Source organism: Aphelocoma coerulescens, chromosome 1A (assembly GCF_041296385.1).
Source record: "Aphelocoma coerulescens isolate FSJ_1873_10779 chromosome 1A, UR_Acoe_1.0, whole genome shotgun sequence".
NCBI classification, from domain to species: Eukaryota; Metazoa; Chordata; class Aves; order Passeriformes; family Corvidae; genus Aphelocoma; species Aphelocoma coerulescens.
This window is the reverse complement of record NC_091014.1, coordinates 73296818-73310023: the sequence shown is the minus strand read 5'-3', so window position 1 is coordinate 73310023 and position 13206 is coordinate 73296818. Positions and strand designations below refer to the sequence as shown.

The 13206-nt window shown below is 43.1% G+C and overlaps 1 protein-coding gene across 1 annotated transcript in view; it reads left to right on the top strand.

The window, feature by feature from the left end:
- Positions 1-12789, top strand: part of ST8SIA1 (ST8 alpha-N-acetyl-neuraminide alpha-2,8-sialyltransferase 1) — a 107876-nt gene extending 95087 nt beyond the window's left edge. The window contains exon 5 of the mRNA XM_069003488.1: positions 11740-12789. Coding sequence (XP_068859589.1) covers positions 11740-12226 — 487 coding nt within the window. The 3' untranslated portion in view covers positions 12227-12789. The remainder of the gene's footprint in view (positions 1-11739) is intronic.
- The last annotated feature ends 417 nt before the right edge of the window (positions 12790-13206 follow it).

The following is a 13206-nucleotide window of genomic DNA, read 5'->3' as shown; positions in this document are numbered from 1 at the left end:
CTTTGCTCTCTGACTATTGGGGAAATCTAAGCGTTGCTACATGAAAATGAGCTGTTCCCAAACAATTGGAGTTAGATTGTGCTGAAAAAGATCCAGCTGCTGGGCTTACCCAAGGGACCTGGGGAGGTTGGTTTATGCAGCTGAGCTAGGTCATCATCTGCCTCCAGTGTACCTGGTGCTCCAGCACTTGGGAATGCAGAGGTGGCGTTGGGAAAAACAAGCTAGGAATGAGATGGCATGTACTGGCTGAAGTGCTTCCACTGACTGGCTTTCCTCAGGCACACTAGCATGCCCTCATGCAAATTGTTTCACTTTCCACTGCATGCTCCTAGGCCCATTAAGCTGGAAATGGAACTGGGAATGGCTTCTGGAACACAACACACAAAACTGTTTTTGTCAGAGCATTAATGCTCCATTTATTTTTCTCACTTCATGCTCCAGCACAGTTGCTGCCATCCCTCATTTTTCCTGGTACATTAAACCTTGTTCAGGAATACAAATGATTATGCTGAATGAATCATCTCCATAGCCTTATGCATCCAGATGATGTCATTGTCTTTAGTTGTATGTTCACAGCATGCTTCTTGAATAATGCAGTGTGCCAGTGGTCCCTGAAACTTTAAGTATCTGGCATATGATATCACCAAGACTGAGGTATATCCTAATTTGATGAAAGTTGGTGTACATCCACTGATACCAGGGGAAATGCGTCAGTTTAAAGATTCAAGACAGGATCTTTATGATCGTATTTCTACTCTGTGTCAAAGTATATTCAAAATAAAGGATTCATCACATTTGACAGCACTTCTTAGGTTGGTCATTTTTAACATAAAAATGTAGTTGTGGGGGAAAGTAGAAAAAATGGTCTGATCTTTAGAACAAGTAAGACCAGTCTAAAAAGGACTTGGTATTCCAAGCAAAGTGCTGGATCTACTGGAGTGTGTAAGGTTACTGCCTAGCTTGGTGAAGCAGAGCAGCACTGCGCTCTGTGGCTTGCTGGAGTAGCAGATTAAGGAAGGGAAATTCTGGCCCTGCGACAAATTCAGATAAAGATATGTCTCTTGTTAAAAACTATATTTGTTTTAAAAATCATTATCTGGGCAAAGCATGTGGATAAAAACCTCAGCAAGAGCTTCCCAATGTTGCACATCACCGGAAAAATTATCCTGGCCCCTGTCTGTAAAAACATGGAGCTGGATTTCACCACTGTGCTGTTTGAGTTGCTGCTTTAGGAATATGTGTGCTGAGCTGCTGGGGATGTAAAGGTCTGTCAGGCATCATCCCTGAATGGCCCCTCCAGTATTTGGAAGTCGTCTGGCTGTGTGACTGATTCCTCAAGGGGGTGTTTATGGCTGTGACTGTTCCAGTAATTCATGGCCAACCTCAGGTTCTTTGGAGCTGCTGATGGACTTGACATTTATAGCTACTTTCAAACCTGCAATTTGGACTCATCTGAAAAATACCTTGGCCTTCTCTAATGGGTGCCCTTAAAGCACTCTCTTTTCCTATGTCTGAGTTGTGCTGTAGACCCCAGACCACACCTCCCTCCTCCCTCAAAAATACCCTCAGCCTGGATTTTAGGTTCACATCTAAATTTTTTTTAGGTAATATGTTACTGCTGCTTTGGGGAGTCAAGGCACTAATGGTAGCTTTGTTCCTGTTTGATTAGTCTGTAATACTTTAAAATAATGGCTTAGTCTGTGTTTGTATCTTTGGTGTTTATTGTAATCACATAAGCATGTGGAACTTATTTAGTATTAATGTGATTGTCAGAAGTTTTTTGATAGAATTTCTACTGTAATTCAGAATACCCTAAACATTAAAGGAGCTTATTATTGTGCTGCCTGAATCTGAAAGAAGTGCCAATGCTGTCTTCTGCAGTCAAGCTCCATCCAGTTCTGACAATTCATTGGGATTGACCATTCCCTGAGATAGGGAGCAAAAGGGAGAAAGGTATTTTGGCATGGTATTTCAGATTGTGAGAAGGGGGGGCCACATCTGAGTTATGGCATATTATATAAAAAAAGGAGCCATAGCATCTTTATATGTGTGATAGGGGAAAACCACCAACCACAATTATCAAGTTGCTCCTAAATAATATAAATATCTCTGCCACTGAATCTTCACTGGCATTTGGAAACTAAGCGAAACAGGAAATTGAATGCTCTGCTCCACTTTCCTCAGGCAGTGCATAGAGGGCTCTAAAGTACTCTGTGGCTTTCAAAAGTATCCCTTTGTCCTAGCAGATAGCACTTCTTTCTTGCTACCTTAAAAAAAATGGTTGCTTTTTCCTTCTTTTACATTGTGCCTCCTTTAATTGAAGGTAGTGAGGGGGAAAAAGGTGTAGAAACTAGAACTTGCACAGATATCAAAATAGTTGGAGATATTAGAAAAAAGCTCCAGCATATTTCAGCTATCTGTACTTTGATTCTATTCTATTATTTTGGTCAAGAGTGTTGCAGCTATAGCAATTTAAATTGGGTACAGGCAGTACTAAGAGTTGAGGGGAAACCTTGGCAGTTTGACTGTGTTGAAAAGCAGTTTAAGCAGCATTCTCAGCCTTAAACACCAAGAAGCATCTTAGAAAATTCATCTGGATGATCTACCCAACATAATGGACTCTCCTAAGGATATCATACTGGACAAAGTGCCAGGAGCATCTGTCAATCCTTAAGAAAAGGTAACAGGAAGTTGACATTACTAAAGGACAGAGAAAAAGGAGATTAATGGAAACGGAGAAACATCCTACCAAAAGCTGGAGCTGTTTCCAAAGGAAATTGAATCTATAATAAGCTCTGGCTGATTAAATATTTTATCTATGTGGCAGGTAGAAAAAGTTTCCAAGAACAACTAATCCGAGGAATGAAAGTGTAGTGCTACAACCTCTTTCCAGCGACCGCATAAGCCAAAAAGCAGCAGAAAACACCCACCCCCACCTGCTCTGTGTGTGTGGTTAGTTGATGGCCAGCTATAAAAAACAGGCTATAAAAGGGAGGCTGTATGAATTATTTGCATCTTTGTTCACTGTGGAAGACACTGAGATCATCCCCTGTGCCCATGGGGAGGCTCATCAGACTGAGACTGAGATAATTATAAGTGAATTTATGGTATAGATACAGGATGGATGTGAATTTATAGGCAGAACTGGGCTCACCCATGAAAGAAGAGTAGTGTGTGTACTTCCTCACTGAAACTACCTTGGTACTTGAAGACTGGAGGGTGTTAGAAATGGGATCAGTGTTTAAAAATACTCCAAATTAAAAATAGCTCAAGTGTATCTATAAGCCTGACATCTCTTCCAGCTGATTTGGTGGAGACTATAGTAGAAGATAATATTAGTGAACACCTGGAAAATGTATGTGCTCTTGTAAAACTTTGGAGGTTCTTTGATGAGGTGCATGTGGATATCCAGTAGGCAGAGTATTTTTGAATTTTTAAAAGGCTCTTGACAAAGGGATTGAGGCAATCATGAAGTAAGAGGGAAAGTATTGGTAAAATAATTGGTTAGGAGGATGCAGAGGATAACAGATTAGGCAAATATTTGGAAGTAAGATTCACTGGGGTTACTGCATTGACAAACTACACCAGTATCAGGAAATCTGAGCTGAAAATACTGGATGTGCAGTTGAAAATATACTGGTTTTGTTCTTAGTCTTCCTTAGAGGTCTGTATGTGAGTTGCAGAAGGGAAGGAAGACTTTCAAAGACCCAGTGTGCAGCAATCAACACACCTTGGACCCTGCTGGAAGCCTTAGGGAGCATCTAATGCTTCCAGGCATGACTGAACAGGACTGAGATTGCTGTAAATTGATATCAGATGGAAGGAAGGTATTTTTGTTCTGAAGATCTATAGCTGCAGTCCTTGGGCTTGTTCGGATCTTCCTGGCTTATTTCCAGGAACTTTACTAATGGCCTGAGATTTTATGTGCCAAGGACTGGAAGAAACTTCCTTGGCTGTTTAACTGCTGTTTGTTTCTCTCTTTTTTCTATCATTTGAGCTTCATGTTTGGATCCAGAGCAATTTGTCACCTCCTCTGTTTATACTCAGGTGGCCACTAGTACCTTGCTCAATTGCAGTGCTTGTTCCCTTAGGTTGCCCAGTGGAAACAGCTTACAGAAAAAAATACAGAGATCTTCTTTTATGTATTTTAGAGTTATGTGAATTTATTTTACCTGATTTAAAATATTTTAGATTCACCACATATTCCTATGGGCTCTGAACATCTGATTTTCTTACCAAGCTTTTAGTTGACAGTGTTTAATAGGGATCTGTGCTGCAGCTGTGTTGATCTCAGAGAACACCAGTGATTCATGTACTAAAGTTTAAAAAGGGTGCTTATATACTTAAAAGAGAGCCCATCCTAGTTACAGTTCTTGCCATAATCCCTGTTGAAGCATTTACTGTTTTAAATAATTTCAGTCAGTCTATATTTTTTGTAGCACAGAGCACCTTTTAAAAGAATACACATTCAAACATTGCTGTTTTCCTCTCTCTTTCAAGGTTTGGGGGTTTTTTTGAGAGAGAGCTCTAAGAGGCTGAAGAGATGATACAGTTGAATGTCACCTTCACTGATATTTGCAAATTATTAATGTGTGAAGGATGTCATGACAATAAAGAGAAAACTCAAGACTCAGCAAAAGTGTTCTCAGCTATGAATAGGTCTTTCAATAACTGCAATCATTTGGTAGGTTTTACACTTGGGTTGCAAAGCACAGGAGGCCAGCACAATCAGGAAGGCATAATGTTATTAGCCTTGTGTTTCTGCAGTGGTTCTGTGGGCAGTGATCCACAGGGACCTGTGTCTGGAATGTATTTGAGTGAAAGATCCAGGTGTGCAGGAGATGCTTCTCTGTTCTGTTCCTGTTTGGTTGCTGTCCCAAAGACACAGCAGACAGTGTTAGGGATACCATCTTAATCCAAGGTAAATCTCCTAAAGTCTCTGTCTGGGCTTTGCTGTGATTCTTTTTCCATTAAAACCTGAGGACATATGTGTTCTGGTTATGTTTCTTCTCAGCTCTCTCTGGCATGCAGTCCAGTGAAATAAAATGCCAAAGATATTAGACTTAGTTCTGTGTTGTTTTGGGTTTTTCCTAGCTGATTTCATTGCTTCTCCTACTTTCCCACCCTGCTGACTTCCAGCTGTAAGAGTTTGGAACTATTCAGAAGACTTAGAAATACCAGGCAGCCATTTTAACAATACAAGTAATTTGCATCCATGCTGTTCTGCCTATCCTTTAATATTATTTCCACTTGTGTGTGACTACAGCAGCCACAATTTTCAAAGAGTCAAACTAAGATGAGCAGCTCATCTTCTGAAAGCTAAGATCCAAGCTGTCAGATAACAGAAAGAATCGATGTTTAGCTCTGCTGGTTTTGGAAAGAGTAGCTATTAAAAGCACATTCTAATTTGAGTTGGCAGAATAAAGATCACACACAGTCCCAAAATACCAGTGAACACCGATTTTAATGTTTCATTGCTTTGCTGTACAGGATAGCTCTATTTTCTATTGAAAAACTGTCAGCTTTCCCTTTGCACTGTATATAGTATTTCCAGGGCCACAGAGTAAGAGCAGTAATGGGTGGAGGTTTCAAAAAAGCTCTAATTAATACTTAATTCAGTCAGAAAAGGAGTCTACCTCTTCATGGGGATTAAAACTTCCTTCTGCCATGTGTAACTGGACTTTCTGAATGCATCAAATTATTCTGAAGGTAATGTGCTAAGGACAGTGTGTCATTAAGAAACAGATTGGCCCAGAAAGTCACTGGAAAGAGTGTTTTTTCCTTCTTTTGGGTATTGGGAGATGATGGTGGAAGTACCCAGAATCCCTGCATTGGAAAACACCATTCAAAAGGTTTATAAAAAGGAGAATGAGGCAAATTTGTCTTTAATTATTGGTATCAGAGAGGACAGAGAAGAACAGGGTCTTTGAGGTTGGAAGCCCCTGTCCATAAGAAGAAGCAGTGTGGGGTCTCAGCAGGCTGAAGGATGAACAGAAGGGATGAACTGGAGTGAGTTTGGGAGTCAGTCACTCCCTGAGAGGAGCGAGGATCTGGTCCATAAAGAGCCAGCAGGGAAGAAGGGCAAAGCAGAAAGAAAATATTGGAGTAGCATCACCTCACCCATGCCACGAACTCTCAGCTGGGTGACCATGGTGCCTGTCGAGGGACTCACAGTGAGAACTGGGGAGAATCCCTCCTGCTGAAGGTGTTTGAAATGAGGTTAGACAGAGCACTGGGTATCAGAGTTGGCTGTGCCACTGACTTTAATGGGATTATAATTGATTCTTAAGTCAGGTAGCTGTCCTTAAGGTGAGTAAGCGGTGGCTTGTGTAGTTGGGAAAGCTGGGATAAAATAAGAAAGGGGGTCCATTTATAGTGCTATAAGTGCTCAATTCTGGCTCCCTGTGCAGACAAGTAGAAAGTTTACCTTGCACCTAATGCATGCCAGAAGTGCCCACATGGGGAATGAGCACATGGAAACAATTTGTTGAGACACAGTCTGTGTGTCAGTAAGATTGTCTGCATAAGCCCCAGAGGGGCAGATCATCAAGAAGAGCCTGATATGAGTGAGAGCACAGGGCACTGAGGAGGGCATTGCTGTTTGAAAAGCACTCCGAGAAATGAGTGCAATACAACCCCTCTGTCGCAGCAGAGGAGGCTCAGATGTGCGTTTGCAAGCTGACTTGTTATGACCCCAGCTGTAAGCAGAGTCCAACAGCTTCAACAAATTGCTAAATCATTCTTGGCTAATGCTGACATCAAATTATCTAAATCATTTTTGTGAGCTTATTGTTTGTCATAGGGACATGACAAACATAAGTCTTTACACCTTCTGCTCTATTCCCTTGAGGTTTATCTATCGTAATTTTAAAATAATACACTATTTCTTTGGCATTTGAGCTGTTCCTCTCATTATTTTATTTTTCCTCTCTGGTAAGTCAACTCCCAATTAATCCAGAATGCTGAACTTGTGACTTTGCAGATGCCAACAGAGTCAGTGCCTGGGATATTGTCACATGCATGAGATAGTGACTCTCTGGGGAGATCAAAGAGAAACCAAGATGCAAGAGAATGCTGCCATAATTATCCACAAGAGGGTTAGCTCAATGTCACTGCGGCAAATTCCTTGTGGTTACTGAGAACTGTCTCTCAGTACCAGAGAGAAGCCCTGTCCCTGAATATCTGCTAAAGAACATCAATAAGAACATTAAAAACAGATTAAAAACAAAACCCAAAACACTTAATGCTCTTAAGTCTTTGATTGTTCTGTCATGACAATGTGCCATGGCAGTTTTCTCTTGGATGAATCTTTCTCTCTGGAAAAGTGGAGCAGAGCATTTGAGGGAATTCTCCAGCTGGTAGCAAGGAAATTATTTCTCTGATATCTGTGCAGCTCTGCCTCCATATGCTGCTGAAAGTTGCTGGTTTTATCTTTCCTAGGAACCTAAAAGAAAAATGTGGTGCTGATGATTTGAGTTGTTCACTGTCCACTGATGAGTGCAGTGGAAATAAAAGTGTCTGTATCTGTGATCTGCTGTGATCTGTTTTCACCAGGGTTCAGTCACTCATGCCTCTCTGGGCTGTGGAGCTGCCATGGAGCTGCTGGAACACATCATTGCAAATTCCCAAGCTGCTCATGGAGTCTCCAGGTGGTGCTCAGTGTAAATATTCTCACAGCACACTTAGCCGGCCAGGCTCATAGTTCAGTGCTTTAGAAAGCCCTGAGCTGCCTAGAGAGACTGCACGGGCGATCTGGCACTTCAGTAGCTCCAAAACGCAGCGATAGCTGCAAAGCTACTATCAAGAGCAGAAGCAAAGAGGCAGAAATACAGCTCTAGCTTGTGCTTCAATACTGTTTGTCTTATTCCTCCCTTCCCGAGAAAGACACAGAAGCAGCGGTTAACCAAAGGAGAGCTAAGGCAAGAGCGGGCGGAGCCCGCTCGGCTCATCTTTTATTCGGGGGAAGGGAAAGGGGAGAACTAGGGGTGGACCCGGGATAACCAGCCAATTGGACTCTGTTTCGGTGGAGTCTGAGTTACTTTCAGTTTTACCCACACTTAGAACAAAGGGGATTCAGAGCGCATGGCAGGGACAGGTCCTGGCTTGTCTGGCCAGTGTCGAGGGGGGAGGGGGGGGGAGGGCAGCCCCTTCGGGCAGGCAGCAACAGCTCAGGGCTTGGAAGATTCCAGCTCTAGTTTTATCCCAGTGCTAGCAACCCACCACACATTTGTGTGAGCTTGGCTGCAGAAGGTCAGGGGAGGACCCTGAAAGCAATTCAGCTGTTTCTTGCTCCAAGCTGTGTTGGGAAGATAACATTGCCCGAGATGCACTCTTATGCAAAGGGCTAGATCATTTGGTGCATTTCTTTGGAAGCTCTGTGTGTGTGTGGTGGAGCTGCATAGTTTCTGGGCTGTGCCACTGAGAGGACTGAAAGCTCAGTAGATGCCAGCACTAACCAGGAAGCAGCAGTTCCTCATCCTGGGTGAGAATTGGCACAAATGAAAGCATTTGTGTCCATGTGGATGCAAGGGCTGCACCAGGCTGGCGGTGTCTATGCCAGGACAAGCAGGAGACAAACGTTGCCGTGCATTGTGGGGACTACAAAGCTTGAGGGGAAAAGCCTTCCTGGTCTCTCTGTCAAGCATGGAGTAGCCTTCATGCTGCCTGCTGGGATGGGTGTGGTACAGTGTTACAGTGCGGATACTGCAACGCGATGTATCAGACAACGAGGCCCGTGGAAAGAAATATATATGGACCGATTCTTGATAAATGTTTCAGAGAGATGTTTATTTCTCCAGCCACATGGCCGGAGGTCTGCCAAGGAACTGCTCAATCACGGGACCCGAGGGTCCTTGCCCACGCAGGGAAACACAAAACAACCAATGGGGAATTAGGCTGACCAGGGGCAGGGAAACCCCGTGTCTCACCCCCCAGGGCCCCTCTCCCAGGACTACATGGCAGGGGGGAGGGCCCCAACAATATGGTACCTTCAAAGCCTGCAGGACTCCCTGTCTGGATTGGGAGTTAAAGGAAAACACACTTGAGCTTCCAGCACCATCTCTAGAAACTTGCTTATGCTCAGCAATTGTCCCCAGATTTCTCAGCTTCTATCCAGCCTGTAAAGTGTCAGAATGCTGGAGAGCGCTCCCAGTTTTACAAATAGGAAACAGAAATTTTCATTTGTTTCTAATATGTCCCCTCATGAGGTGCTCAAGATGGGCAGCAGCTTTTTGGCTTTTAGACCATCAGCCCAGCCATAATCAGCATGTTTTATGTTTCTCCATGGGCTCCTGGCCACCTGTATAATGTCCATCTGCTGAACTGGGCAGGATGCCTACCAGCACTGCCATCCAGATCAGTGGAATGAGGCATGGGTTTCCAGGAGGTGCTCCTGAAGGACAGTTAGCAGTAGGGTGACAAATGCAGCTGTCCCTCCTGCATGGAGTCCCTCCCATGCACCGCTCTCATGGGTCTGCTGTTCACTTCTTGTTACTTTATTGCCTGTTTGGGGAGATTTATCCAGAAGAATTGCCAACACGTTGTGGCAATGATAGCAAATGAATATTCAGAGACAGTCTCTGGCCCTCTGAGACTGAGGAATTTTAATGTGTTCGCCCTGAGCTGCGTGGGTTTTTTCTAAGAATGGTAAATTTGCTGGAAAGTGCAGGTTGAGAATAACCACAACTATTTGCCCTCTGAAGTAAAATTTGTGGACTAGTTCTAAGTGGGAAAGGACATGGTACTCAGGAGTGACAGTGAATGTGTCTCTGGCCTTTCCTCAGCCAAGGTGCAAAGACCCTACAACATAAAGCCATTTGCTCAACACCCCTTTAATGTGGAAGGAAGTTTGAGCCTGCAATGCCCAGTGAATGGCCCAAATTATGGGGACTGAAAGCCTGCTGTTGGTCTTAGGACCGTTCAAAAGTGATTAGGGATATTAGAACAATGTTTGGGTACTGGGGGTCTGAGCACTTAGGTGCATATTGAAAGTATTAAGCTTGAGATTTCTTTTTTAATTTGTTTTTACCCCCTCAGTGACAGTGTCCTGATGGAAACAGAATAAGCCTGGTAGGATAGAGCCAGCTCCTGTATCTGATAATCTGCAAGTTGTCCTGCTACTCCTTGAGAAGAGAGGATGGTAAAGCTTATTTTGGGGAACAGTCACAGGTCTGATAGTGATGGAGGGAGAGGCCCACATGAAGAGATAGATACAGGCAGACAATGAATTTCTGCCAGGCACCTTGGTCTTGGCTGGCCTTCTACACTCAGCTGTGTCTTGGCTGTTCCTACAGAAAAGAATGCCAAATGCAATAAGTTATGAAATTATTGGTTTTTGTTTTGTAGGTGGGGGTTGAATTGATGTCTTGTTTGGAAGTCAGTGGCTCTGTCTCCATTAGCAAATAGCACCATGCAGTAGGAGCAGATCTGCAGAGCAAAGAAGCCATGAAGACCCAGACAGACTTCAGTTTTCAAACCAGCTCCATTCTAATACCACGTGCAGGAAGTTTTGCAAGAACGTTGCAGCAAATGAGGAGACCAAACATTGCATATTAAAAATGTCAACAAAACCTTTCAATTTATCAAGAATATTTCTGGGGGTTTTTTTGCCAAAACAAAGACTTCAAAAAGACATGGCATATATTATGAGACATTTCAATGCTGTTGAAGCTGTTCGGATTTTTTTGTTTTCAGTCATTTCAGCTGAAATTTTGTTTGATAATTCTTGAGGTCATCTGGCATTCTATTTAAACCTGTTTGTGTAATTCTTGTTAGTTTCAAAGAGGTTTATACATAAAACTGATCTCTTTATAACCATTTAAAAACATATTATTATACCTATTTCTGCTTGCATAAGAGAAAGGGAAAAAAATCCAGTGCTGCTGACTTAACTTTCTTCTTCTGACTCTTCTGGCGTGTAACTAGGGAATTAGTCATGACACATCTGCCTTGGCTGCAGGAAACAGGGACAGGAGGCAGCAACAAAGGCAAGATGGGCATTTGGGAGCTGAGGAAAAAATTAGGGATCACATGCAGGGGAGAAGCCCAGCTGCAATGAAAGGAGTGTGTGAGGCTTGTGCAGAAGTTGTTTTTTGGGTACTAAGCTTTGCACTCTCTGAAGGCTTTGGATATTGTCAAGTGATAAAGGTGGGGAGGAAACATATGGCCAGGAAAGTTTATAGTCCAGGATGCTGGTTATGGAGTAGTTTGTCAGTCAAACATCAGGAATAAAACAGCCATTAGCAAATAACTATTGACAAATAAATTGTAATATGCTGTTTTCATATCAGAGAAATAATCTGTACATATACCTCGCCCTCTTAATCTAATTTGGGGTCTTATTCCAGTCTGCCTTTAAGAACAAAGATTTGAAAATTTCTTTTACAGATTCCCGTACCTGAAAAATCTAAGTTGGTTTTTGGACAAATGAAAAATATTGCTAAAAAGGATTGAGTGTTATGGAATATTGTCAGTGTTCATTTGGGTTTTTTTAGAAAGATGAAACCAGAAAGGTTTTGGAGTTAGCAGGATACCAGATAGTTTTCAACTGTCTATTCAGGTGCCTGTTTTCAAAAGAGAGGCAGTGTCAGAGAGCCAGAAGTTTGTGTGGACTTTCTCTGGGCTCAGAAAAGGTGTGCAGTGAATTGTAAATACACGTATGAAGAGCCGCCCTTAGGTGGATTGTGAAACATCTGGGAAAACCTGTGTGTGACCAACTCATTTTTCCTTGTGATTTTCCAGGTTCCAGAATCTGCTGTGGTCCCGAAAAGCCTTTGTGGACAGTGTGAAGGTCTATAACCACAGCTACATCTATATGCCAGCCTTCTCCATGAAAACAGGGACAGGACCCTCCCTCCGCGTCTACTACACCCTGGAGGATTTTGGTGCCAAGCAGGCAGTCCTTTTTGCCAACCCCAACTTCCTGCGGGACATCGGCAAGTTCTGGAAAAGCAAAGGTATTCACGCCAAACGCCTTTCCACAGGACTTTTCCTGGTCAGTGCTGCCCTTGGGCTGTGTGAGGAAGTAACAATTTACGGCTTCTGGCCGTTCTCAGTGGACCTGCATGGGAAGTTTATCAGCCATCATTACTATGACAATGTCCTGCCTGACTCCGGATTCCATGCCATGCCGGAGGAATTTCTACAACTTTGGTTTCTTCATAAAAGTGGTGTACTGAGAATGCAGCTAGAACCATGTGAGGACCCTCTAATCCAGCCTTCAGCCTGAGGATCATAGGAGTTGATTTGGGAGATCCAACAGTTTTTAATTTCCATGCTCTCCAACAGAGAGTTCTGTTTTATGTTGGTTGTTTTTAAAGGGATCTGCATGGACCATAAAGATGCTACTTGAACGCCAAATGGAATATGTCCTTATTGTTTAGTGCTTAATGGAATTGGGAGGGAACGGAATGTATCTCTCAATCAAGTCCATTCAGCAGCAGTGGGAAAACACGTCAGAAGCAGCACAGCTGAACTTTCCGGGGACGTTTTTAAGTGACAAGTATAAAAGGGCATTAAGGCTCAGAGAATCACCGGGCCACTCACAAGCTTTTGCTGACAGTGCCAAATATGACTACCTGTTCCAAATTCCATTTCATTCCAGATCAGCATCCTGTAGAACTTTACTTTTCCCTTGCTTTTTTCCTCTGTTTGGGGGTGTGTGTGTGTGTGTAGGACAGCATGTGTGTGTCATTGACTCTTTGTTTCTTTTCCTTCTATTAGTTTTTTGTTTGTTTGTTTGTTTTATCCACACCCCACCCCCCCCCCCCCGCCCCCAGCAGTGGAAGGAAAAGGAAGGGCTTAAAAGCCCAAGGAGCTGAGTACCATCAGCCCCTCTGAAGACTCTTGGGAGAGTGAAGGTGCTAAGAATCTGGTTAGAATGTCATAGGAATGCCTTGGTACTGGGGATGGATAGACCTATGTGTTGTAGGTTTTATTGGGATAGTTCAGGTCATTGCACTTACAGCTATACCGGTGCTGTAGTGTGGGCAAGAACTGGTTAAGGCAAACTGGTCTGAAAAGAAAACATGTTACAAAACCACTAGTGAAGTGCAGCCTGATTTCAGTGCCCGCTGCAAGATTTCCACAGTGACTTTCAAAGCAGGGATGGTTCCTGACCTGTTTTGCTGTCCAGCCTTAGGGATTAATTCTGCATTCATTCGGACTCCAGATGTTCATGGATTGTTGAGGGTATTTGAGGGGTTCAGT